The 25776-nt window shown below is 42.9% G+C and overlaps 1 protein-coding gene across 1 annotated transcript in view; it reads right to left on the bottom strand.

Moving 5' to 3' along the window:
* Positions 1-25776, bottom strand: part of amot (angiomotin) — a 56124-nt gene that overhangs the window by 16743 nt on the left and 13605 nt on the right. Inside the window, exons 4-8 of the mRNA XM_052047220.1 lie at positions 19328-19472; positions 17569-17661; positions 16084-16229; positions 12382-12531; positions 5155-5351 (exon numbers count right to left, since the gene is read on the bottom strand). Of these exons, the coding sequence (XP_051903180.1) occupies positions 5155-5351; positions 12382-12531; positions 16084-16229; positions 17569-17661; positions 19328-19472 (731 nt within the window). The remainder of the gene's footprint in view (positions 1-5154; positions 5352-12381; positions 12532-16083; positions 16230-17568; positions 17662-19327; positions 19473-25776) is intronic.

Here is a 25776-nt window from a genome sequence, read left to right as displayed (position 1 = left end):
TGAACCAATACGAAACAAACACCCATTCCATTATAGGCGACTTATTTTGTTATATTTATGTCAAATTTTCCATAATTCTGTACCACACTAGTGACCCCTAAAGTTAATGGCACCTAAAGGGGCATGTACTGGGGGGGGGCTCATTTGTGACCATTGCCTTGTTCGGGATCAAACGGACATTTAGGATTTGTGTATACACAAACAGAGGGTGAGATGAACAAACCTTTTGTTCAGTTCAAGTAGGGGAGAAACCATTTTTTTGCCAAAAGCTCAAGTTTTAGTTAAGTGACCCATCAGGGATCACTGGATTAGGCCTCTTTGGCACATAAGTAGATGGGTTACTTGAGCTTGGCCGTTGTGTCGCTGTGACCTTTTTTCTTGGCTTTGTATCTTATTCTATCTATTTGCACCCTGGCACACATATCTAGTAAGGGTATAGAAAGTAATCGATATTAATCGATGCGCACGTGCGCGATGCGAGTGCATCGGCTCATTCACTGGGTATGACGCAATTGACAGGTGAAATCTAGATTCATCAGAATGCATTGGTGGGTATCGGCAAAATCCAATGCAAGCGCAGTTTTATTCATGTTAAACGTCACCTATCTGCCCTTTCCTAGGCGCGATGAATGCACCATCATTATTTTGCGTTTTGTGTTGAATACGGACGGAAGCCGTACGTACATACAGCATGCATGTGCGCACGCTAACACATACGGCATACGGTAGCATGCCAAGACATACGGATACACGCTAAAACACGTTTTTAAAAAGGCAACGAAAGCAGAACGGAGTTCGGGTGTATTTTATTTAGCCATCGTACAATGTTCTCGTGTTTTTCGATCAATCATTACCCAGAAATCCATCAAAGTCCTCATCCTCAGTATCAGAAGTAGAGGACTGCACATCCCAGTTGTCATTGAACGCATCACACGCTAATGTGTGAGTTGCTACGCATTGCCGAGCAGAAAGAAGGAGCAGCAACAGCAAAGTCAACATTTCTCTCGTGTGAAGCTTTCCCACATTTGAAAGTAAAGAACAGAGCGAAACATGGTGGCAGCGCGTGTGTGTGTAGAAAGAATTGAACAATTGTGCAAGTACCGTAATCCATCAAAAACGCTGCATTCACTCTCATTGCCATGTGGCTCCACAGAAATGATGCCGGCTTTGCCAAAAACTCGAACAACAGTGCAAGCAGACACGTTCGTCCAAGCAGCCACAATCCATTTGCAAATTGTGGCATAACTCGCTGCCTCTCACTCTTTGTAAAGTTGTGTTTGCCATTGATCATCCATTGTTCCCATGCCGTTCGCAACTTTACTTTGAACGCCCGGTTGATGCCGATGTCCAGCGGTTGGAGTTCTTTAGTCAAGCCTCCGGGAATAACGGCAAGCTCAGAGTTCATTTGCTTGACTTGGTTTTTCACCGCTGCTGTGAGATGGGCACGCATGCCAAAAGCATAACCGATGGCTTGAAATTTGAACTGAGCTTTGTAGGCGTGTCTCTGTCGAATTTATTTTCGGGGGTTCTTATAAACCAAAACCGAAGTTGTTTTGCTCCCCAGCATGCCTGTCCCCTCTCTCTCTGATATTGGTCTATAATTTGTAAACAGATGTCTTTCTCCACTTTTATAGAGTGGAATAACTTTAGCAATTTTCATTTTTGATGGAAAGATACCAGCTTTGATGACAGGTTGCATAGGTGCGTGAAAGGTCGCACTACATATTCTTTCCCTTGCTTGGTCACCGGGCCCGCCCCTTAGGTGGGGCTCATCTGGCAAGTGCCTGGTTGCCGGGCCTACACCACAAAAAAAGGACTGTGGGAAATCTTTTCTGTATGTGGGTCCGACCTGGCACACCCAAATGTATTGTGCTGGGAATGTCTGACAGAGGTAACTGTCTGAAGGAGTTTCAGTTCCCAACCACCAGCAGAACTTCGAGTATGCAAATAATCCCACTCGCTTCTTTGCAGAGAAGTTTCGCATGTGATTTGTTGCATTATTTAATCCGATGATGCATGAATTACATATGCCAGCGACATAGTCGCGAGCATTAGCAAGCTAACCCCTTTGCTGGAACCCTGAATAGACGAATGCGTAAATATTTGATTGGTTTTCTGCACTAAAAACCAACGTCATTGCTCCCGAGTCATGCAACTTTGAGTTCCCCCTACCTGTGTCTAAAAATAAAACTTACTGTCTGTGTGGGCAATAACCACTTAAAGAGTAACCACGAGTTGTCACATCAAGGTTGACTGTTTGTGTAAATCCCCCTGGCTTCGACACTTTGAAGAGAATAGAAGTTTTTTTTGTAAAGTGTGAAAAAGGATACTCAAATGGTTTCACAAAGGGGACGTTGGCCAGGGTCGCTTAAGGTAGCACCCGAGCATTGTTCTGGCATTAGATTCCTGTGCTTGCCACATATGAATAACAATCCTTTTGTGCAATTGGGACCACAACACCCCACGCCACAGTTTGATGAGAGGCTTTGCAGTGGATTCATTGGACATGAGGCCAAATGTCTTGCACACTCAAATAAAAAGAGTGGAGAAGCAGTCAACTAATCACCATTTCTGTCACGATTCGGTTTAGGGACCAACAGGTGGCAGTGTAGAGCTCCCCTGGCAGCTGCACACCTGTTGGTCATAGGTAATCAGGCCTATAAAAGGACTCCTGCCCACACACTCGGTGTCGGGTCATTGTTGCTTTGCTGCTGTCATGTCTGTTTGAGTCATGTTTTGGTTGGTGATTTTTTGTTTGCTACTTTGGACTTTGTTTGCTTAGGATTTAGTTTTCTGTGTTTTATCAATACACATCTTCAAATACACCCTGCTCCTCTCTCCTGCCTGCTTTTTGGGGTCCACCACCACCATGCAACGTGACAGAATGACCCGACCACCTGGACCCCGCAGGTACGATGGATTGGTCCCTATTCCACCTTGTGCCTGGCGGAGCGCATCTGCGGCCGACACCCTTCCCCCTTTCAGGCAGCGCTGGTGATGCGGCTGTCCTGTTTTTGTCTCGTCAAGCCGCGTCTACGGTGGGCCGAGCCGCGTCCGCGTCTTCGTTGAGCCGAGGCTCGTCACGTGTTTGTTGGAGCGAAGTCACATTCTCGTCGACGACAAGCCGTGCCACGCCCACGTCAGGCCGAGGCCCTGTTCACGACCGGCTGTTCCTTGTCCCCCGCTACGTCGAGCTCCGTCCACGTCAGGCCACGCCCAGCCAAAAGGATTGCCCTCGCTTTTGTCCCTGTTCCCTGGCGAGGTGAAGGTCACCTCGCTTATCGTTCCTGCATTTCGGCGAGGCAAAGGTCGCCGTCGCGTTTTGTTCTTGTTCTCCGGCGAGGCAAGGGTTGCCGTCGCTTTTAGTTCCTGTTCCCTGGCGAGGCAAGCCCTTTGGACCACTTTGGGACGTCTGGGATCCGTCCCTTGAGGGAGGGGTACTGTCACGATTCGGTTTAGGGACCAACAGGTGGCAGTGTAGAGCTCCCCTGGCAGCTGCACACCTGTTGGTCATAGGTAATCAGGCCTATAAAAGGACTCCTGCCCGCACACTCGGTGTCGGGTCATTGTTGGTTTGCTACTGTCATGTCTGTTTGAGTCATGTTTTGGTTGCTATGTTTTATCTTCAGTCATGATTTTTGTTTGCTACTTTGGACTTTGTTTGCTTAGGATTTAGTTTTCTGTGTTTTATCAATACACATCTTCAAATACACCCTGCTCCCCTCTCCTGCCTGCTTTTTGGGGTCCACCACCACCATGCAACGTGACAATTTCATGGTGTTTTGGCTGCGACAGTGGGGGAATATGCGGGTCCGACCTGGCACACACACAAATGTATTGTGCTGGGAACGTCTGACAGAGGTAACTGTCAGAAGGAGTTTCAGATCCCAACCACCAGCAGAACTTCGGCACCTCAAACCAAATGGGTAATTAGAGGAGAAATAGGCAGGTTTTCATACTTGCCTGTTTCATCTGTGTATAAGATGAAAAAGAAGGCAATTAAGTCACTGTGCTCCAACATTACTGGACACATCATCATACAGGATGATCCCCAACTCCATAAACTAGCACCTGTCCTAACGCTAAATCAGTAATCCAACTATGACTTCACAAGCAACAGAAAAAATTACGTGGTAATGAGAGCACGAGAGAAGTGTAAAGTTCAGAGGGAGAGGAGGACTGGGTGCTTCTCATGGCAGCTCATGAAGTGGGCTTGGTGTTTGATTAGTGAAGTACAGCGACTGTCGAACTGGGAAAGGTTCTTGGTAGACAAAGAAGAGACAGCAAAGTTTAAATAAACCTATTGAGGAAACAATCCAACTGATTAGTATTATCTAACTCAACGACGAGCATGGTCTTGTGTTTATGCTGGCCACGTGCCATTTTAGAGATTAAAAAAAAAGTCAGCCTTGTCAATCTGGACAATGTGCTAGCTGTTTGTGGTTATGTTGCGCACAAATGGAACAAGTGTAAATGCTTTTCCAGGATAAAATATTTGCCCTTTTTTTCTTACCTTTGATTAATGTAAGAAATTATTTTTTAAATGTTTTTCTCTTTTAGATATTTTAGAAACCCAGTTTAATTTATTTTTTTTAAAATTGTTTGCTAATATGTTTAAATGTTGTCTACCTTGTAATAATTTTTGTACTAATTTTGTTTTCTCTGATTTAGTTTTGAATGAATGTCGTTAACTGTTATATTTGTAAATGCTTGTAGATCTGCTTCGCAAGTGTGAAGCACATTGAGTTGCCTTGTGTATGAAATGTGCTATGTAAAAGTACCTTGCCTGGCCTTACCTAACAAACCATACACACGACGTGCGTAGTAATTTGGAATAGGGTAGAGATGACATGTTATAGATTTTAACAAGCGCATCATCAATGACAATTGTTAAATCTATATATCAGTTAAAATCCTGGTCTTCGAGGCAACTACTTTTCGCGGCACCCACAATTTGGAGTTTGGGTTAGGTCCAACCACCAAAATGCCATAGTTCATGTACAGGATGAGGCACCTGTACTATTGTAACTTTCATGGGACTCTTTTGAAGAACTCTTCATCTGACACATTATCACCAGTAAACAAAATACTATAATGCATTCAAGAAAATTAATCTCATTATGATAATACATATGCATAGAATGGTAATTCTACCTTTGCGACGCAACAGAAGCAGCGGCCTCAAGGGCAAACTGTCTCATGACACTCTCCTCCAAGTACTTTTGTTCCCACTTGGTCATATCAGCCTCCAGAGCCAAAATACGTTCCTCCTTCTCCCTCAGGTGCTCCATTAGTGCGGTGACACTGTACTCTGATGGGACCATACCATTGTTTGGTGTGCCTCCCTGACGCTGGAAAGGAAAAGGTATTTTGATGACAAGAACTTAACAGTACTTCAATACAGTTGTATGGACATATTAAAAGGATGTAAAACATCACATACATTCACTTGTTTAAATAGAGAGGTCTGAATATGTTTTGGTGACAATTTGAGTGAATGTATTTATATACAAGCACAAACTGATTCAGTTTTTATCATGATCTGGGTCAAAACTGGATCAAGCATGGGCAACATTTTTATCAGCTAATACAATTTATTTCTCTGCAAATGAGTGTCAATGACAGTTAAAAAGGAGTGGCCACTCAGCCCTGTCTGACCCCACTGTGAATGGGGAACCAGTTCTTCCCATTGACACGAACACAGCTCTCTGAGTTGTTGTAGAGTCTCTGGAACAACGTGGTTATTTTGGGTGGAACTCTGAGGCATTTCAGGATGGTCCGAAGGGAGAGGTGTTCAACTGATTCAAAGGCAGCTTTAAGATCTATGAACGCTATAAAGAGATCCTTCCGAAACTCTCTGACTCTCCGACCTTCTCAACAATAAGTCAAAGAGCTGAGATGTGGTCTATAGTGGACTGGTTGGGCATGAAGTTGAGGGTGGTGGTGGCTTCGAATGGCAGAAAGAGCATGGGTGAGAAGGTGTCAGTGACAACCTCCACATGACCAACCTTGAATACGCTGACGACACCACCCTGTTCAGCAACTTCCTCCAATACCTTAGCAGTACTCTCTCCACATACCAAACAGAAGCAGCAAAGCTCAGCCTCCAAGTAAGCTGGCAGAAAACAAAACTTAGGTATATTGGTGATGGATCCCACCCGTCCTTCCTATTTTTTAGCTCAGACAAAGTGCAATTCGTCAATTCCGTCATCTACCTGGGCTCCACCATAACAAGCTACGGCGATCTCAAGCCAGGGATCAACTGCAGGTGCGGCCTAACGGCTGCAGATATTCAGTCGCTATGGAGCCATAACTCGGTGTCCGAAAAGACCCAAATCTCTCTCTCTCTCTCTCTCTCTCTCTATATATATATATATATATATATATATATATAATACAGCAGTTCTTCCCTTTATCTTGTATGGTGCAGAATCCTGGCCTTTAACAAGACTCTGGCCAAGAGGGTCGATGGCTTTGACAGCAGGTCACTCAGAACCATCATGAACAGCAGCTGGCACCTCCATGTTTGTTTGTTTGTTTATTGTTTATTGAACATATAAAAATATACAGTAATAAATTGACAGAAAGTGAAGGTAAGTAAAATTGTATGAAAGTAAAAGAAACCAGTCATCAAACAGCACAATTGTATTTTCAAAGGAGTCGGAATAAGTAAAAAAACGTATCTAGTCCTACCCCTTGTCATGTAATAGTATATAAATGGATCTTTTTTTATATCAATTAGAAAAGAAAAGGAAAAGTCTGCATATAACCAAATGTTTTTACCTTTATGTGTGCTATACTTATCTAGTTTTGTTACCAATTCAGACCTCTGAAAACGTACCCTTGAGCCCCCCACATCTCGGCTGGTCGCCCATAGGAGCATCCGTTGGCTGAGACATCTCTTCCGGTTACCCCTGGAACAGCCTACTCGTGCCATCTTTTCATTGAACCCACCTACAGCCGGCTGGAAGGGGCCACGTGGCTTGATGTCATCAGGAAGGATCTCCAGGACCAGGGGCTTACTCTGGAGGACGCAGCGGACCTGGCTAATGACCATGGTCATTGAGATCGGCTCTACGCACTGTGAAAACCCCATCGATTGAGACCGGGCCCTCGCATCGCAAGAGCATTTATTATATATTAGTGTGGCAAACTAACCCTGCTTTCTTTTACCGTTAACAAAGTTCTTTTTTGATTGATGTGGATCTATATTTCATCTCATCAAGGAAGGGTAAAATAAACCAAATGTTAAGCATGACAGAGACTGAGTTTTTAAGGAGTTGATTGTATACTGCACGCAACCCCTGGCACCTCACAACCCAGAACTCCTCAAATTATGATCTCGCAACCACTGACCTGAAAGACTATCACAGCATTTCATTCTATATTATGCTAGTTCCATGCAGCTGACTTCTCACCACTGCAGTAGCGTACTTCTCCAGGAATCAACAGAGTGCAAAGGGAAACCAGTGAGACAACTCCACTCCTCCAATGTCATTTTGTGAAAAGACCCACCACCAGTGTAAGATGTGAACAGATACTTTCCATTTGGACACAGAAACCAACTCAGAGTATGGAAAACATCACACCTTAAGACACAGGTATTTTATTGTACATGTACATTCTATCCAGTCCCAGAAAATATGTCCGAGAATGGAAAACATGACAATCAGACTTTTATGATTTTCTGGGAACCTAAGCATGCAAGAAATTTAAAATTTGCACACTCATGGGGCCTGGTGAAATTTTTTATATGCGATCTGCAATGAAAGCAGGGAGCAAGTAGTGGAACATTTAGAAGGGTGGAGGCATGCGCTCCAAAGGAGAGGAAAGAAAATTAACACAAGGAATAACTTGTGTGCATGAATGAGAAGAGCCGTAGGAGGAAAAGAAGAGCTAACAAGCCACGCCCGAGCCATGCTGAGCCTCATTCAAAATGGCGCTGCGAGAGTGGCTGCCTTTGCAGCAGCTCCTATATTTTGTTGTTCTACTTCTTCCTTTCATTACTTTGCTGCTGTGAATTGGGAATTTCTCCATTGCGAGACTAATAAAGTGACTGTGGTTTCCTCGATACCCCGAGGACATCAGGCCGTGGTGGAGGTACGGTAAGCATCTTTAAGAACAATTTCAAATGTAAACGGTGCACATTCACCACATCGGCCACCAGCTTTGAAGCAACCTTCTTTGAAGTTGGTCGTGTTTTCCCGGTGCTTTGTGCTGTCATTTACCGTCCTCCTAAATACAACAAAGACTTTTTAAGCGACTTTTCAAACTTTCTTGCGGAAATCAGGCTGAGATATGATCATATTCTCCTAATGGGGGATTTTAATATCCATGTGTGCTGTCCGGAAAAAACGCTAGCAAAAGACTTCTTAAGACTTATCGACTCTTTTAATTTTGTGCAGTATGTGACCAGCCCGACACATGAACAAGGACATATTTTAGACCTTGTCCTTGATCATGGATCTACTGGTCTCAAATCTGGAAGTCCTTGAAAATGGGATTTCTGATCACATGGCAGTTTTATTTGACGTAGTCTTATCACATGCTGCTGTGAAATCTGGCGCTCCTAGTTGTAAACGCCGAATTTTTAACCCTCGCACTGCTAGTCGTTTCTCTGATGCCTTTATAACCTTTGTGTACCCTCGTCTAACACAGAGGAACTCACCTCTTGGTTCGACTCGTCATGCCGTGCCATTCTGGATTTGGTGGCTCCTTCAAAAACTGTGCTCCCAAAACCTAAACCCGAGCCATGGTTTAACGACATTACCCGCGCAGCTAGGCAAGGGGTGACGCAAAGCTGAACGCAAGTGGAAAAAAGACAAATTGCATGTCTCTTATCAAATTTGGAAAGACTGCTGCGTAACTACCAGCTCACAGTAAAAGAGGCCAAAAGAGAATATCTCTCGGACCTTATTTATTCTAGCTAACCGTCACAACCCACGGCCACTATTTAAAACTATAGATTCTGTACTCAAACCCCCTCTGCCTACTTGCTGGGATTCTTCACTTGAGATGTGCAACAGATTCCTTCAGTTTTTCATTGATAAGGTCTCTACAGCTAGGACTCCGGTCTCAAATACCACATCTGACCCCTCTGTCCATGTTCCATGTTCAGCTGTACTAAATTCTTTTGAAATTGTGTCCTTGGCGCTTTTGGAGGATGTAGTTCGCCAGACGAACCCATCTGGCTCCCCTTGCGACTCTCTTCCCCCGCACTTCTTTCAGGAGGTTCTCCTGAGTGTTGGCGCATCGGTCTTGGACATCAACAGCAGCCTTTCTTCTGCTGTAGTTCCCCAACAGTTTAAACATGCTGTGGTCCAACCCTTGATCAAAAAACCTGGTCTTGATCCAGATGTGTTGTCAAGTTTCAGGCCCATTTCCAAACTGCCTTTCATTTCCAAAATTCTGGAAAAAGTGGGGCACATGCAGTTGAAACTTTTCTTGGATGAACATATCATCTTGGAGGTCTTCCAGTCAGGTTTCAAGACGATGCATAGCACAGAGTCAGCCCTGTTATCCGTTTCTAATGACATCCTCCTGGCAAATGACTCTGGAGACCACGTGTGTCTAGTTTTATTGGATTTAACTGCAGCATTTGATACAGTGGATCACAGTATTCTGCTGACTCGTTTGCAGCACTTGGTGGGCATTGGCGGCAGTGCTCTTGAGTGGTTTAGGTCCTATCTAGCTGACAGGACCTTTTGTGTCAGCCTTGGCTGCTCTGATTCACATGAGTCCCCTGTCATGTGGTCTTCCGCAGGGCTCAATTCTGGGGCCTCTGCTGTTCTCGCTGTATCTGCTCCCATTGGGTTCCATCTTAAGGAAACATGGTATTCCCTTCCACTGCTATGCAGATGACTGCCAGATCTATGTCCCCCTGAGCAAGAAAGACGCCTTCTCATTAAGGCCACTTCTTTCCTGCCTGGAAGAAATCAAAACCTGGATGGCACAAAATTTCTTGAAATTCAACGAAAAGAAGACAGAGGTGATATTGTTTGGTCCCAGTGGCCCTTGTACATTCCATCTTGTAGACTTGGGCCCCCTGTCTCCTTATCTGAAATCAAACTTGGGCCTTAAACTGGACAGTGATTTCAAACTCGTTCGGCAAATTGGTGCCGTTGTTAAATCCCGCTTCTTTCACCTTAGACAGCTGGCCAAAATAAAACCTCTCCTCTCACATGAACACTTTGAGACAGTAATTCATGCCTTTGTCACATCCCGCTCGATTACTGCAATGCCCTTTACTTTGGAGTCAGCCAGTACTCCATTAAGCGCCTTCAGCTGGTCCAGAAACTCGCCTCTTGACTGGTACTCGTAAGAGGGAGCACATAACTCCTACTCTGGCATCCCTTCACTGGCTCCCCATTCATTTTAGAGTTATTTTCCAGATCCTCCTCTTTGTTTTCAAATCTCGGAATAATCTCGCGCCACGTTACCTCTCTGAGCTCATCCGCCCCTACACACCTCAGGTCTGTGGACCAGACATTATTAGAAGTACCAAGAACTAAACTGAGGCTCAGAGGGGATCGAGCCTGTTCTGTTGCTGGTCCCTCCCTCTGGAATGACCTCCCACTGAACATTCGGCAAGCCTCCTCGCTGACCATCTTCAAAGCCCTCCTCAAAACTCACTTGTATTCTTTGGCATTCGACTCAGCAGGACTTCGATTTGTTCTTGATTTTACTGTTTGGTGCTTTCTACCGCCCTTATTAACGATTTGCCTTACTGTTTATTGTGCATGTTAAATTGCTCCATGTACAGCACTTTGTATGCAGCGATGGCTGTTTGAAAGTGCTCTATAAATACTGTTGACTTGACTTGACTAATAAAGGTTTTCTTATCTTATCTTATCAAAACACTCAGAATAATATTTTTTAAGTGTTTCCAACAATTGACGGGTAAAAACGTTCTTAACCCTCGTAGTGCACCGCTTGCGATAAATGTAAAATGATGTCTTTGAATCAAAGGCAAAGGCATTCAGAAAAACATGAGAGAGCTGAAACTTATGGAGGGGTTCTAAAATGGCCTAAATTTCATGACGTCACCGGCTGATAATTCTCAGCAATAATAAAAAAACGTTTTGATACCTTAATCTTCACAATTTACATATTTTGCACCACAGACACCCATTATAATTCATATTTTTGAATGCATCGTAAACCTAATGTATATACATGCATTTTACACGATTTTTACGTCAATCGCTTTGTTTTCGCTTGGACAGACGTAAGCATGCCACATTGTTGGGTTGAGGTCATTCCAATTTTGCAACTTTAGGTGGCGTCAGAGGATCGCAAATGAGTTTGCCTTTTTGCAGGAGGCTTCAAACCAATGCATTTTACATGAACACGTCCGGTCGGGACTGTTAGTCGGGCTTGGTTGGGACCTCCAGACACAATTTTTTTTTCCCTTTTGCAAAAAATAAAGAATAAAAAATCCCAAAGAACTATATATGTATGGATAGCACAGATGCCCCTGAACATTTTGAGTGTTTGAAATGAAAAAAAAGTGTTTTTATAACACAAAATACCTCATTACAAACATTGTAAAATGCGTAACTTAAGACCTTTTTAATTTGGAGCACACAAGGGTTAAAAGCTTCAATGGGCTGCTTATATCAGGTGCAGCCGGTTAGTTCGCAGATCGGCGCGAGACACAGCCACAGCTGGCAATAGCAAGTTTAGCAACGAGCTTCGGCTGGCTGATAATGCCTGTGAAATATATTGCTTTTGGTGCTGACTTAGCAGTCACAGTCACTCTGTCATCTCGCCTCCACGGCAATAGGTACACAGGTAATAGGAAAAGTTATGGCATCCATACAGGTAGTTGGAGTCAGAGGAGAGGATGCAGAGAACAGGGAAAGATGGAAATGTATGACTCGCTGTGGCAACCCCTGAAAAGGGACAAGCCAAAAGTAGAAGAAGATAAGTCAACCTGCATGAGTGGACTAGATGATTAACATATATAAATATTGAGGAGTGCCCTGTGATTGGCTGGCAACCGATTCAGGGTGTCCCCCGCCTACTGCCCGATGACAGCTGGGATAGGCTCCAGCACCCCCCGCGACCCTAGTGAGTATCAAGTGGTTCGGAAGGTGAATAATATTGAGGATAAGCAATTCAGATAATACATGCATATACAGCGAGTGTATTGAATGCAGATATTATATGAGTGCGCAAAAGTGCAGTGAATGACTTGAACTGAAGCGTTTTATTTAAATTGCTCATGTGCTCCGTCGCACAACTTATGTGCAACATTGGTAATAGAAGCTATTACCAATGTTGCAGCTATAACTGTCTTCTCTCGTTCAAATGTGGCCAGCAATAAACAAATTACCCGTAAATGTCTGAAGCTTAAAAAATCGATTTCGATTTGCATACCTGTTGCATGCGTAGTGATTCCAGCTCTTTCTCCAGCCTTGTACGGAGTCGATGTTCAAGTTGTTCCCTCTTTTCGCACGCTGCCTGTAGCTGAGCTAGAGCCTGTTGCATTCTTTCCACCTTTTCCACATAAACTTGTTTCTTCTTGAGCTACACGCACACACACACACACACACACACACACACACACACACACACACACACACACACACACACACACACACACACACACACACACAGAGGATATTAATATTAAGGCCCTTACACTTTTTGCAGGAACTTTACCCCAAAAGTTGAACATTTTGCTATAAATTGGCATATTCACAACTAAAGCTGAACTATTATGGAAAATAAGCTACCGTATTTTACGCACTACAAGGCAGGGGTGCCCAACCGCCGGTCCGCGGACCGGTACCGGTCCACAGGGCAATTGGTGCCGGGCCGCACAGAAAAAACTTGCCTTAATTCCGTTTTATTTATTTCGGAATACGAAAGATGTTTTATTTTGAAAAATTACCGGATTCTCCGTTACATCCATCTGTCACGCTTGACTCACGTCAAACCATGCTTCTCCGTGACTCACGTGACTGATTACGCTAAAAACAAAACGTTGGAGGTCACAAAATGAGTTAAAAAACCGCCGGAGATCGCAAATGACGGCGGCCTTAAAAGTACGTTCGAGACAACTGGATTAAAATTATGGCTGAATACTCTGAGATCGCCACAATAGCACTGTTGCTATTTCCGACATCCTACCTGTGTGAGGTGGGGGATTTCTGCAGCGACGGCGACTAAAACAAAATTACGAAATAGACCTGACATAAACCACACAATTGAGGTGTCATTGTCTCCTATTACCCCAAGATGGGACCGTCTAGTTGCAGAAAATCAAGCTCGGGGCGGTGGTGAGTCATCATTTTCATGCATTTTGAATTTGCGTTGTATTGTATTTTGAAGGCATTAAACATTACCATGGCGATCAGTGTTGCGGCCAGATTAGACGCTCCTTGTGTTTATTTTTATATTTCGAAAACACCACAGTTTTCATGCAGCTCATAGCATATTATTTTGTTGTATTAATCCGCCACATTTTAAATGCCGGTCCCTGAAAATATTGTCTGACATAAACCGGTCCGTGAGGCAAAAAAGGTTGGGGACCTCTGCTATAAGGCACACCTAAAAGCATTCAATGTTCCCAAAAGCCGACGGTGCATCCTACAATTCGATGTGCTCTCTATGGATGGTGTCACACAGTCTCTTTATATTCGACATTGAGTTGTTTTCCTGTTAGTGTTCCTATGCCTTCTAGTGATAATTATTAGTAGGAACCAATTGTAACCTAAAAGGGTTCTGCCTAACACTAACTGACGTGCATTCACCAACACACACTCAAACAGACAACTTTGTGAGCTCTGCACAGCCATTATGAAACGATAATACCAAAAGCATAGTAAACTACTGACTAAACAAAGGAAGAAGAAGACCAGCATGACCTCTAAGGATATTTAGCCCCTTGTGGATGTGAGCCCATGAGGTTTGTGTGTCTTTCTGTTGGCTCAATGGTCTTCGTAACCTTTATCTTTCATTTATTGTTTTGTAATGCCATTTGTATTTACTGGATATGTTTCATGTCCGGCTTTGTTCCAGCTGGCTCTCGATAAATAAAGTTGGATTGTAATGTATTCCTTTTGGAGTAGCTCTATCTGGTGTATGCCTAGTAAACCGTAGCCACTTCTATTCGCTGCGCCTTACAATGCAGTTCCCCCTATAAATGTAAAAAGTTTTAATATCATACCTGTGTGAGGTGGGGGGTTTCTGCAGCGACGGAGACTACAACAAAATTACGAAGTAGACTGGACATAAACCACACAATTGAGGTGTGTCTCCTATTACCCCGAGATGGGACAATCTAGTTGCAGAAAATCAAGTTGCAGCGTCTTATAATCCGAAGTAACTTATTGTGCAAAAAATACGGGAATTACAATTGTTTATTCTAGACCGGTGGTATAGAGACTGAAGGTTTGATAAGATAAGAAAACCTTTATTAGTCTCGCAATGGAGAAATTCCCAATTCACAGCAGCAAAGTTATGAAAGGAAGAAGTAGAACAACAAAATATAGGAGCTGCTGCTGCTACTCTCGCGGCACCATTTTGAAGTCAAAATAACAAAAATAACACAACACATAGGACACAGACGGTCGTGCAATCTTCACCAATTTTCTGCATACACTTTGTTGTCTGAAGCAGTTACAGATGAAAGAGAAGAGGATCAAAGTGTCCTTTCACCAGTGGATCAGAGGTGAAAATGTGCACACGTCTTTTGAAAGCAAACACGAAGCTCGAGCATCCATTGACGAAAAGAGATTAGTTCACTTCTCCTGTCCCACGTAATCCGCTTCAAACTTCAAGCCGCGACTCCCAGTTCCAAATCCGCATCGGCGCTCTGCGCTAACGCTCCTTTCTTCTCATCGTCGGCTCCTCAAGCCTTACATCCATCCAGCCGCAGACCGTTCAACAGCACCGATCTCTCCGGGTCTGTGAAAAATGCTGCCCATTACAGGCACAAGACACAAGCACCCTGGGACTGTCCAACAACGACAGTCAAATGGCGCCGACATTCCTCCCAGTCAAAAACAGTGCTGGTATAGCCATGATGCCAAGAAGGCGCAACCACCAAGCACAGAGTCTCCTCCTTGATGAATGTCGTGGCCAAAAAATACTGAAAAAAGTCCACATCAGATCCACACAACGTAACAACAAACACAAAGTGACAAAACAAACATAAAAACAAAAAAAGCAAGGCTCATGAGAGCACTTGCTGACGGCTGCCTACTCGGGCGCCATCTTGACTTCAAAGCTTGAGCACCCTATACAGTACTCCCGAATCACCCTCCAAATAACTCCCTGAGGGACACGGTCGAACGCCATTCGCCAAGTCCACAATGCACACGTAGACTGGTTGGGCGAATTCCCACAGACCCTCGAGGACCCTGCTAAGGGTGAAGAGCTGGTCCACTGTTCCACAGCCGGGACGAAAACCACACTCCTCCTCCTCAATCTGAGACTCGACTTCCTGACGGACCCTCCTCTCCAGCACCCCTGAATAAACCTTACCAGGGAGGCAGAGGAGTGTGATCCCTCTGTTGTTGGGAAACACCCTCCAATCCTTTTTTCTTTGTCGTGCACTTTTGTTGAAAATATGTATTTTTTGTGGCGGATTTTATCGTGGCATACAATCACCATTCAGTTCATCCACAAACTGTGTCATTAAACTGTGGTTCTCCTAGGAGAAAACCGTTAGTTAGTTAGTACAGAGTTGAACTGCAGGGATTAAAGCAATGTTGATATAAATTGAAGGTAATTTCAGTAGTGCATTTATGAAAAGTAACAAGCAAAAAAACCCTGAATATATGTAAACACATGCATACCTATTGTTAATTTTGCACTTGTTTGAAGTTGTTTTCATTGAAGATTATATGCATTAAATTACCTGTTTTCAGCCACTGCTTGTTGCACACAAACATCATATTCACAGGAAATATTTTACATTATAATTCCAGGCACTGTCATTTTTATGCAAAATTACAGTCTGCCAATTATGTATGGCCACTAGACATCAGCATGCGTAGTCAAAAAAGAGTGTGACCAAATCATGTGGTAGCGCAGCCAACTGAGAAAGTTAATGTAGAGCCCTGTTCTTACCTCCTCCTCTAATTTGACCACTTTGGCTTGGGCATTGTTAAGGGCCTGATCTCTAATTTCAATGTGTCTCCTTTGGTCTTCTGTGGTGGAGTGCAGCACATTCAGCTCCATCTCTAGTTTTTCCTTCTCACGCAAAGCCTCTTTGTCTGGGCATAAACCAAACAACACATGAGTTATAAATGGTTATACATGTGTATTTGAGTGTGTATAGATTGATGCTTGGAATCTGAATATGCTGGTTAAACTAAATAGTGGGTCATTTTTTTCCCCCTGAAAAGCTGTGACTGACTCAACATGTCATTTTGGCTATGAGCAGTCTTTGAGTCTCTGGCATCTGCATCATTATCGTATGTTTTTACCATGAAGCGGGTTCAATTGATAATCTTAAAATTTTCCACACTATAAGGGACCTAAAGCATTCAATTTTCCCAAAAGCCTACAGTGCGCTCTATAATCCGATGTGCCTTATATACAGTCTCTTTAGATTCCCCAATGAATTATTTCCCCGTTCGTGTTCCACTGCCATCTAGTGATGATTCTTAGCAGGAACCAATTGTAACCTAAAATGTTTCTGCCAGACACTAATTGACATGTGCATTTGCCAACACACATCAAACAGACAACTACTTTGTGAACTCTGCGCAGCCATTATCAAACGAAGATAATTTCAAAAGCAAAGTTAACTATTGACTAAATGAAGGAAGAAGGAGACAAGTAAAGACTTCTAAGGATATTTTCGCTTATTCAAACGGTTAGACCGGGGGTCAGCAACATGCGGCTCCAGAGCCGCACGCAGCTCTTTAGCGACATCTAGTGGCTCCCTGGAGCTTAATAAAAAAAAAATTGAAAATGGAAAAAAAATTGATCATAGGCTAATATAGCTCAAATCGATATAGATACATGTTGCAGCTCCGAAAAAGGAGAGCGGCGGTGTTGGTTTTTTAAAACGTACACTGGTTGTCATATCTAATCTGCTCATAGCCAAAATGACATGTTCAGTGAGTCACGGCTTTGTAGGGGTATGGTTTTAACAATCTTGACAAACACAGACACGTCTGCGTCTGACGCCGTGCCTTCTCTCTTCTCGTTCAACTCGAGAGGCGTTCAAAGACAGCCTCCGAAAAACAGAAATTCATGATCACTTCACTGACACTCAGAAAAGCGAAAATAATGCACCAAAACAAAAAAATCAAGTGAGGAAATCACAAAATAAATTATATGGGGGCGTTTGTGAACACATTACAAAGGAATGAATAACAAACATTTCTGAGACAGTCCAGTCTCCTACATACATTCAGCGTGTGTTCATTCTTTTTTTTTTTTGCAGCTCCAGACTTTTTTTTGTCCTATATGTCTCTTTCAACATTTTGGGTTGCTGACCCCTGGGTTTGACTGTAAGAGCAAGACATAGTACCATATGATCTATTTAGTGTGTGTGTGTGTGTGTGTGTGTGTGTGTGTGTGTGTGTGTGTGTGTGTTCTCACTCTGTGCAAGCAGTTGGGACACAGTCTTTAGATTGTTTTCTGACCCATCAGACTCTTGAGCAGTAAGCTGCTTATTGGCAGTCTCCATACGGTCTATTAGACAAAAACACGGCATTAAAAATTTAACCTGTGATGCAGTCAAATGAAATACAGTCAAACCATGGTTTTTCAACGTCTCTGTTCTCGACCAAATCGGTTTTCGACCAAAATTTTCGAATTTTTTATGCCTTGGATTACGACCGAACATCTGTCCTCGACCAAACTGAGCGCACTTTAATGCGCAACTTGACTCCTCTTGCCTTCCTTACACGAGGAAGTGACGCTTCCTCGCGTAGCGTTCCATGGTGAGCAGATGTGTTCAATAAAGATTTTTTTTTTTTTTTAAGAGCGTGGTTTTGGTTTTCGAACAAATCGGTTTTCGAACAGCCTTCTGGAACGGATTATGGTCGAAAACCGAGGTATGACTGTAGAACAAAATAATCATAATTACATCATAAGGCAGTATGATACAAAGGGACAAAGAAAAAAATGCTGTCAAATTATGACGGAACCTCTAAAACTGATGGTTCAATGCATAAGTCTGAACAATCAGCCCTGGGGCAACACTTGCATGGATTGTGCCATGTATGTCTACAAACTTAGTAAAGTCCTACTTTCATTTGAAGAGGGTTGCTGTTGTCACAAAAACGTTATAGCGCTTGAAGAAAATACAAAAAAAATGTGTTGTCAAGTATCAAGTACAACTTTATTATCAAATATACAGTATGTGCAAAATCCAGCTTGTGTTTTCCAAATAACAAAGTGAAATTTGTACAGAATAACGAACAGCAGTAAGTAACAACTCCATTGCTTCATGTTAACATTTTTTAATCTATCAGTTATCCTCTCTCAGTAAATATGAGGATATAAGAGTCGTATTTTACAATACTAAACACATAGTACCAGTACGGACAGATCAAGCTGACAGAAAAATTGAGGTTATCAGTTTCAGCATTTTACAAAAGATGCAATATTCTGCTAATAGGATAAATATTCATTGTCAGAACAGGACAAACTACTTGCAGCATGGCTAATCATGGAACATTATAAAATACCTGTTCTGTGTAGACAAATTCAAACAGAATTATAAGTCTTTTTATTTAATTTTTTAAAAATTTCATTGGTGTTCCCGATAAGTTATAGTTGATTTGTAACATTCTACATATGGATTTTCAGCAAGCCAGCTAGGACGGGGGCTCTTCTACACTCAACACGTCATGGAAATGACCTATTAGAGATGTGTCATTGATATATTAGCCATATGTCAAAAGTGGGGCCCACCTGCCAGCGCCGCTTGACACACAATGTGGAGGGGGAGGAAGAGGAAGTATGGAGCATCCTTCGGCAGATCGCAAGGAAATGTAGGGAAAGACTGTGGGTATCTGTGACTTTGCATTTTTTTAACTCTTTCATACACCTGTAACATAACATGATAAACTGCACTGTCGTAACCGCTGTCCCTGAAAGGGTTAAACTGTTCTTTTTAATTTTGTTGAATAGCTATTTGGTTCTTTTAAATAAATACATTTATTTTGATGGTGAACTTCAACTGAGAGGGGCTTAAACAAGCTTGAGGCCATTTTTTTAAGAGTTGTACACTATTTGGCAAAGATGATTGCCAAGTGATTGTGAGTCCGTGTGAAGTGAGTTCGGTTTACTGAGTTATCAAGGCACCACTATCACTTGTCACAACAGCTATTGGACATTCCAGCTGTCTTACCTCTCAGATCCCTGTTAAAGTCATGCAGACGCCGGACCTCCAATTCTAGCTTGTTCCTCATTGTTTTCTCCAGGGCCTCTCTCTTGGCAGAGGTATTAGCAAGGGTTTCATAGGCCTCTGAAACCAGCTGAATTTCGGTTTCCAACTGCCAGAAGAAATAGGTGGATTGATAAGGTTGTGTTGTGAAGACAGAGGTTGACCCAAACATACTCTCGATGACCCAAAACAAATGCAAACTCAAAGGGGTGTGAGCTAAGGCAGTAAGACAACAACCAGGACAGGTGAGAACAAGAAAAACACAAATTGACATTAATACATGGCTTATCACAATCACTCAAGCGTGTCTGTGTCTTCCCATCATATCGCGCAAAAGTATAAGCATACGGTAATCCTTCGATCTAACGCGGTTCACCTTCCGCGACTTCGCTGTTTCACAGATTTTTTTTTTTGTGCAGTTTTTTTAATGCTTTTTTTTTTTAAACGGTGAATTGTGTTCTGCATCCTGATTGGCTAAGGGACTGACCAACGTCAGTCTCCGCAACCTCATCTCTGTACAGCTTGCCAAATTTACCTTTACATAATTCTGGTCTTTGGTTTCATTGTATCAGTGGCGGATGCTGGTCTGTCCTGGAGGGGAAGCTCAATTTCGGCCTACATCATAAAATATGTCCGTTTATTTATACGTGAATTCTACTCTCCGTTCCTTTTCAAAAAAAAATGAGAAGGTTGCCTTCACCATAAGATCGGTGATTGGCTCATTTCGCTGTCAATCAAAAAGAGATTCAGCCTCAGACAGATCATCCAATCATCATGCTGAAGCTTCCTGGCCAACCTATAAATGCCCAATGTCCATAGACTCCCAGAGACGCTGAGCGTCCAATGGGCGGCACAAAACCAGCATTTATCAAATGACTCGTCTCGTTTCAATGCATTGGGACAACCTACACTGAACTCTATTGACGCCCACCGTCCGTGCGGTCGACGCTCGGCATCCACACAGTTTAAAGCACAGTGAAGCTGCTGAAATGAATGAGAAGAGAGTCGCGTCGTAACCAGTAATAAAAAGCTGATTCGGAACAAAAGTTGAGCGCGTTGTAGCGCATATTTAGTCAATGACATGTCCACACGATTGTCCGTACACACATATATTTGATCACTTACTTTTTGACATTTTAGGGGAAGCTGAGCTTCCCTTGCAGTCTTAGAGCAATCGCCTCTGCATTGTATACATAGTTCAGTATTGTATAATAACTGTAAAAAAAAAAAAATCAAGCTGATTATCAAGTACCAAGTACAACTTTATTGTCGAATATGCTGTATGTGAAACATACAGCTCATTTGAAAATTCGTCCCTCTCACATTTTTTTGCTTTAAAAAAAAAATCCTACTTCACAGATTTCACTTATCACTGGTTCTTTTTGGAACGTAATGGTTGATAAACGAGGGATTACTGTACCTTGTTTTAACCATATGTGGCAACTTTCATATTCTCTACTACTGAATACAAACATATTATAGTTACCAGGTCGCTTTTTTTCTGTATTTACTGTTCATGTACATGCTCCAGTTGGTCCATAATGCTACTGCTCGCATCCTAGCTGGAGCTCTTAAGAGGGACCACATAACCCCGACTCTGCCTTCCATTCACTGGCTCCCAGTTAATTTTAGAGTTCATTTGAAAAACTTGTTTTCAAATCTTTTAATAGCCTTGCCCCAGCTTACCCCTCTGAGCTCCTCCACCCCTTCGCACCTGCCTGGTGCCTCAGGTCGGCCGACTAGTGGCTCCTGGAGGAACTCAGAACTTAGCAGAGCCTCAGAGAGGATCAAGCCTTTTCTGTTGCTGAACTTTCCCTCTGTCATGATTATCCATTAAATGTTAGACTCTGTCTTTATTAAAAACTTGTTTGAAGACATCTTTTTTCTTTAACTTTGGACCCCACAGAAAACTGACATTGTTCTATTGTTTTCTGATGTCTACGGTATACGTGTTAGTATCATTAATGCGTGTTTTGATTTACTGTTCTCACTTTATTTTGTTGTATTTTTGTTATTTTTATTTGTAAAGTGCCTTGTTGAAGATATTTTAACAAAGTTTTATTGTATTGTATAAAAGGTATTGTTTAGTTATATGCCTTTTGGTTGATTATACAGACAGAGCAAGGAAAGTACTTTGTATAATGTATTAGTTTTCATTTGAGTATTTTAGAATCTTAATTTTTTTGTTGTCTATCCTCACATTTAAAACCACACAGAGCATATCAGTGGACTTCATTCTAGAAAGGACATATTTATTACTTTTAACTAAGTGCATGATTTACTATTTGCTTCAGCCCCTCTAAAACTGAAGGGGTAATATTTATGACATTAGCAAATGCGTGTACACGTTACGGTTCATTCAAGGTCGCAAACTTTCTCCAAATGTTTGCCAGACATTCACCAACAGTTTTATTGTTTTTTACTTGTCTTGAAAGGAATCCAAGGAAATTTTGAGCCTCTTCAAAATACTGTTGTGAGACATAAAGTACAGGCCAATGCCTGGTGACTGGTGAATGTTTGCGACTTTGAACAAACCCATATGAACCCTGACGAGATCACAACATTCGCTACATTCTGAAGCACTTGCAAATGTTCGCCGCTCAGTGGGAATGGGGCTTTAAGCTCCAATAGAAGGGCTGTTCACACGGCACACATTTGCTCCGGCGCTGCACCGATATATTTTGTTGCGATATATTTTGCACCGCAGCAAATTGTGTGGAGCGTTCACACGTACAAAGCCGCTGAGCGTGTCTGCATCGGCACAGCGTCGGTGCAGCCCCACCTGCATTTACACGGCAGTTACTGCAGTGGAGAAAAACGACAGGAATGCGGAAGTAGAACATGCGCATGCCAAAAGTGTACTTCCTTTTCCCCGCCTTCTTCTTTGTGACAAAAAATGTTTTCAAATACAAAATACCCAGGACGCATGTTTGCAAGTACCCGTTTGGAATCCTCTGACGCGTAGCGAGGCCACTCCCCCCGCAAGCGAGCATTTGCTCTGGAGCTAATTTAACCTAGTTGCGTTCACACGTGCAAATTGACATCGGTGCTGCTTCGCAAACGAGCATTTGCTCCGGAGCAAATTTTTAAACCACCTCCCTGAGGTGGATCAAATTTGGTCCGGTGTAAGCCTTTTTCCGGGGCTACGCCGGAGCTAATTTGCACGTGTGAACGCTCTACTGGGGCAGCCCCGGCGTAGCACCGGACCAAATCTTGCCGTGTGAACAGCCCTATAGGTTGTGTCAGTGAACTTTCTGTCATTTGCCAGCAAGCAGACCCGAAAGTCGGTCATCATCAGTCCATTATTATTTCAGGCCGGTCCAGTACATTAGTCTGTTACTTTGTCTTTACATTTCATCACCTCTATTTTAGCACTGTCAACAAACATGGGTAACAGCACACAATTTTATTCATTTAGAAACAGTTTGGAACATCGATCTTCACCCAATCCGTAGGTTGGGGATTCAATTCCCGGTCTTTGCGACCTTGTCAAAGTGTCCTTGAGCAAGATACTGAACCCCCAGTTGCTCCTGATGCTGCGTCATCAGTAGGTAAATGAGGAAAGTGTAAAGCACTTTGAGGACTGTGGCTGCTTTTCTACCTCAGGACCAGGACAACTTGCTGATTGATGGGACAATGAGACTTCGTTGTTGCTTGCTGTCCACCAGAAAATCTTGAAGGTGAAAATGTGACGTACAGTTTGCACTCTCAAACTCAATTTTATTTGTATTTATTTGTTGACTTGCTGATTAATTTAGTTATTTATTTTGCATTGGGACAGTACATATTAATCAACGCAAGACTAAACGGTGTAAATGCGCCGGATTTAGTATTAATGCTCATTTTGAGCCGTAGTGCCAAGGCAGTTTTCTAAAATAGCACTGTGAGTGAAACTCAAGCGCTCTTGGATTATGCAGCAGGACAATGATCCGAAACACACAAGCAAGTCCACCTCTGAATTGCTAAAAAAAAAAAAAAAAAAGGCTTTGCAGTCACTACCGTATTTTCACGACTATAAGGCGCCATTAATAGTCTTAAATTTTCTCCAAAATGGACAGGACGCTTTATGATGCGGAGCGTCTTTTGTATGCGCCGAGTTCCGAAACCTGACTGACAGCCGACATGCTGTTTATATAGAGAAAAGGCGGAAGTGACTGTGGACAGGCATGCGGCAAAGAAGTCGGCCGATCAGTGAAGGGTGGGCGTGTATATATACATATATGGAGAGGGAGAGAGAGAGAGAGAGAGAGAAGGCAGACATAGACGTGAGAGAGGAAAGGCATGCGGGGGATCAGTCCGCCAAAGAGTGAAGGGTGGGCGTGTAAGTGGACGCTAAAGGGTCTCCCCAAGCAGGTACCAACACCTGTATAGAGTGTGGCAATGTGCATTGTTGCAAAACAACTTCGGTTATGGTTTCTAAGAAGCCCCGAAAATAAATTCGACAAAGAGACACGCCTACGAAGCTCAGTTCAAACTTCAAGCCATCGGTTATGCTTTTGGCATGCGTGCCCATTTCACAGCAGTGGTGAAAAACCAAGTCAAGCAAATGAACTCTGAGCTTGCTGTTATTCCCGGAGGCTTGACTAAAGAACTCCAACCGCTGGACATCGGCATCAACCTGTCACGTTCCGTGCCTGCCTGCAGGGGGCGGGCTTTCTCCACGCCGACTGCACACCTGTTGTTCATTTCGGGATGATTATGCTTCCTTTATTAGGAGACTCCGGCAGTTTACTCACTGCCGGAGAATTCCACGCCGTGCCATATTTCGCTCTATTTCGCTATTTGTTATTTGACTCGTTGCCTTTTTGCCTTACGGCCGATACTCTTGTTATTCGCGTTTAGCCTCTAAGATTTTGTATTATTCGTATTTCCGCCAATTCAGGCACTCCTCGCGTTTTTTGTTTTCCGCGAGCGTTTTCAGTTGTTGTTTCCTTCTTTGTTATTCCTGGTCCTTATTTGACCAGCGTTTTGTGTTACCGTTTTTTCCCTGTCGGGCTCTTTCTGTTTTTTGTCATTAAAGACACCCTTTTCTTTGACAAGATTTTTTCGTTGTCTGCTTTCCGGGGATCCAACCCTTTACTTCCTTGTTCTGCACGGAGCGATCTGTTATCGCTTCGGGCAGAACGTGACACAACCGGGCGTTCAAAGTAAAGTTGCGAACGGCATGGGAACAATGAATAATCGATGACAAACACAACTTTACAAAGAGTGAGAGGCAGCGCTGGGCGAGTTACGCCACAATTTGCGAATGGATTGTGGCTGCTTGGACGAACGTTTCTGCTTGCACTGTTGTTCGAGTTTTTGGCAAAGCCGGCACATTTCTGTGGAGCCACATGGCACTGAGAGTGACTCTGAAAACGAGAGGGAACACTGCGTTTTTGATGGATAATGGTACTTGCACAATTGTTTGATTCTGATACAGAGGATGAGGACTTTGGATTTCTGGGTGATGATTGATCGAAAAACGTGAGTACATTGTACGATGGCTAAATAAAATACAACGGAACTCAGTTTTGCTTCCTTGCCTTTTTAAAAACGTGTTTTTAGCTTGTATCTGTATGACTTGGCATGCTACCGTATGCTTCAAGCTAACTTGTTTTTAGCGTGTGCGCATGCATGCCGTATGTTTAAGCTGGCGTATGTTTTACCACTTTAAAACTGCGACCAATAATACAGTGTGTTTTGTCTATGTGTAAAATACAGAAATAGCACCCATTAATGAGACTGCGTCCAACCATACGGTGCGGCGAATGATCGTGAAAATACGGTAAATCAAAATCTGGATTTTAATCCAATTGAGAAACTGTGGTGTGACCTTAATTGGGAAGTTCATGTTAGAAAATCCTCCAAGATGGGTTTGTTGAAGCAATTCTGCAAAGAAGAGTGCCCCCCACCCCAAAAAAATAACAATTCCTTTGCGGTGATGTGATAGACAACATCACCAATTATCGCAAACGCTTGATTTCAGTTATTGCTACCAAGGGTGACACAACCCATTACTAGGTTCAGGGGGCAATTACTTTTTCACATGAGGGCGGGTAGGTTTGGATTTTTTTCTTTTGTGTGTGCCTTAAGAAATTAAATCGGCATTTAGAAACAGCATTTTGCATTTTCTTGGGTAGTCTCTGTGAGTATTAAAATTGGTTTGATGAACTGATACCTTGGTGTGTGATAAATATGCAAAGAACACAGAAATCCTGCCCATCTTTAAAACCCGCCTCAAAACTCACTTGTATTCTTTGGCATTTGACTCAGCATGACTCATATTTGTTCTTGGTTTTGCTGTTCGGTGATTTCTATTGTCTTTGTTACCGATTTGTTGCTTTACTGCTGTATATGTTAGTTGTTCCATGTACAGCACTTTGTATGTAGCAATGGCTGTTTGAAAGAGCTCTATAAATACAGTTGAGTTG

Source organism: Hippocampus zosterae, chromosome 16 (genome assembly GCF_025434085.1).
Source record: "Hippocampus zosterae strain Florida chromosome 16, ASM2543408v3, whole genome shotgun sequence".
NCBI classification, from domain to species: Eukaryota; Metazoa; Chordata; class Actinopteri; order Syngnathiformes; family Syngnathidae; genus Hippocampus; species Hippocampus zosterae.
This window is presented reverse-complemented; position numbering and strand designations above follow the sequence as displayed.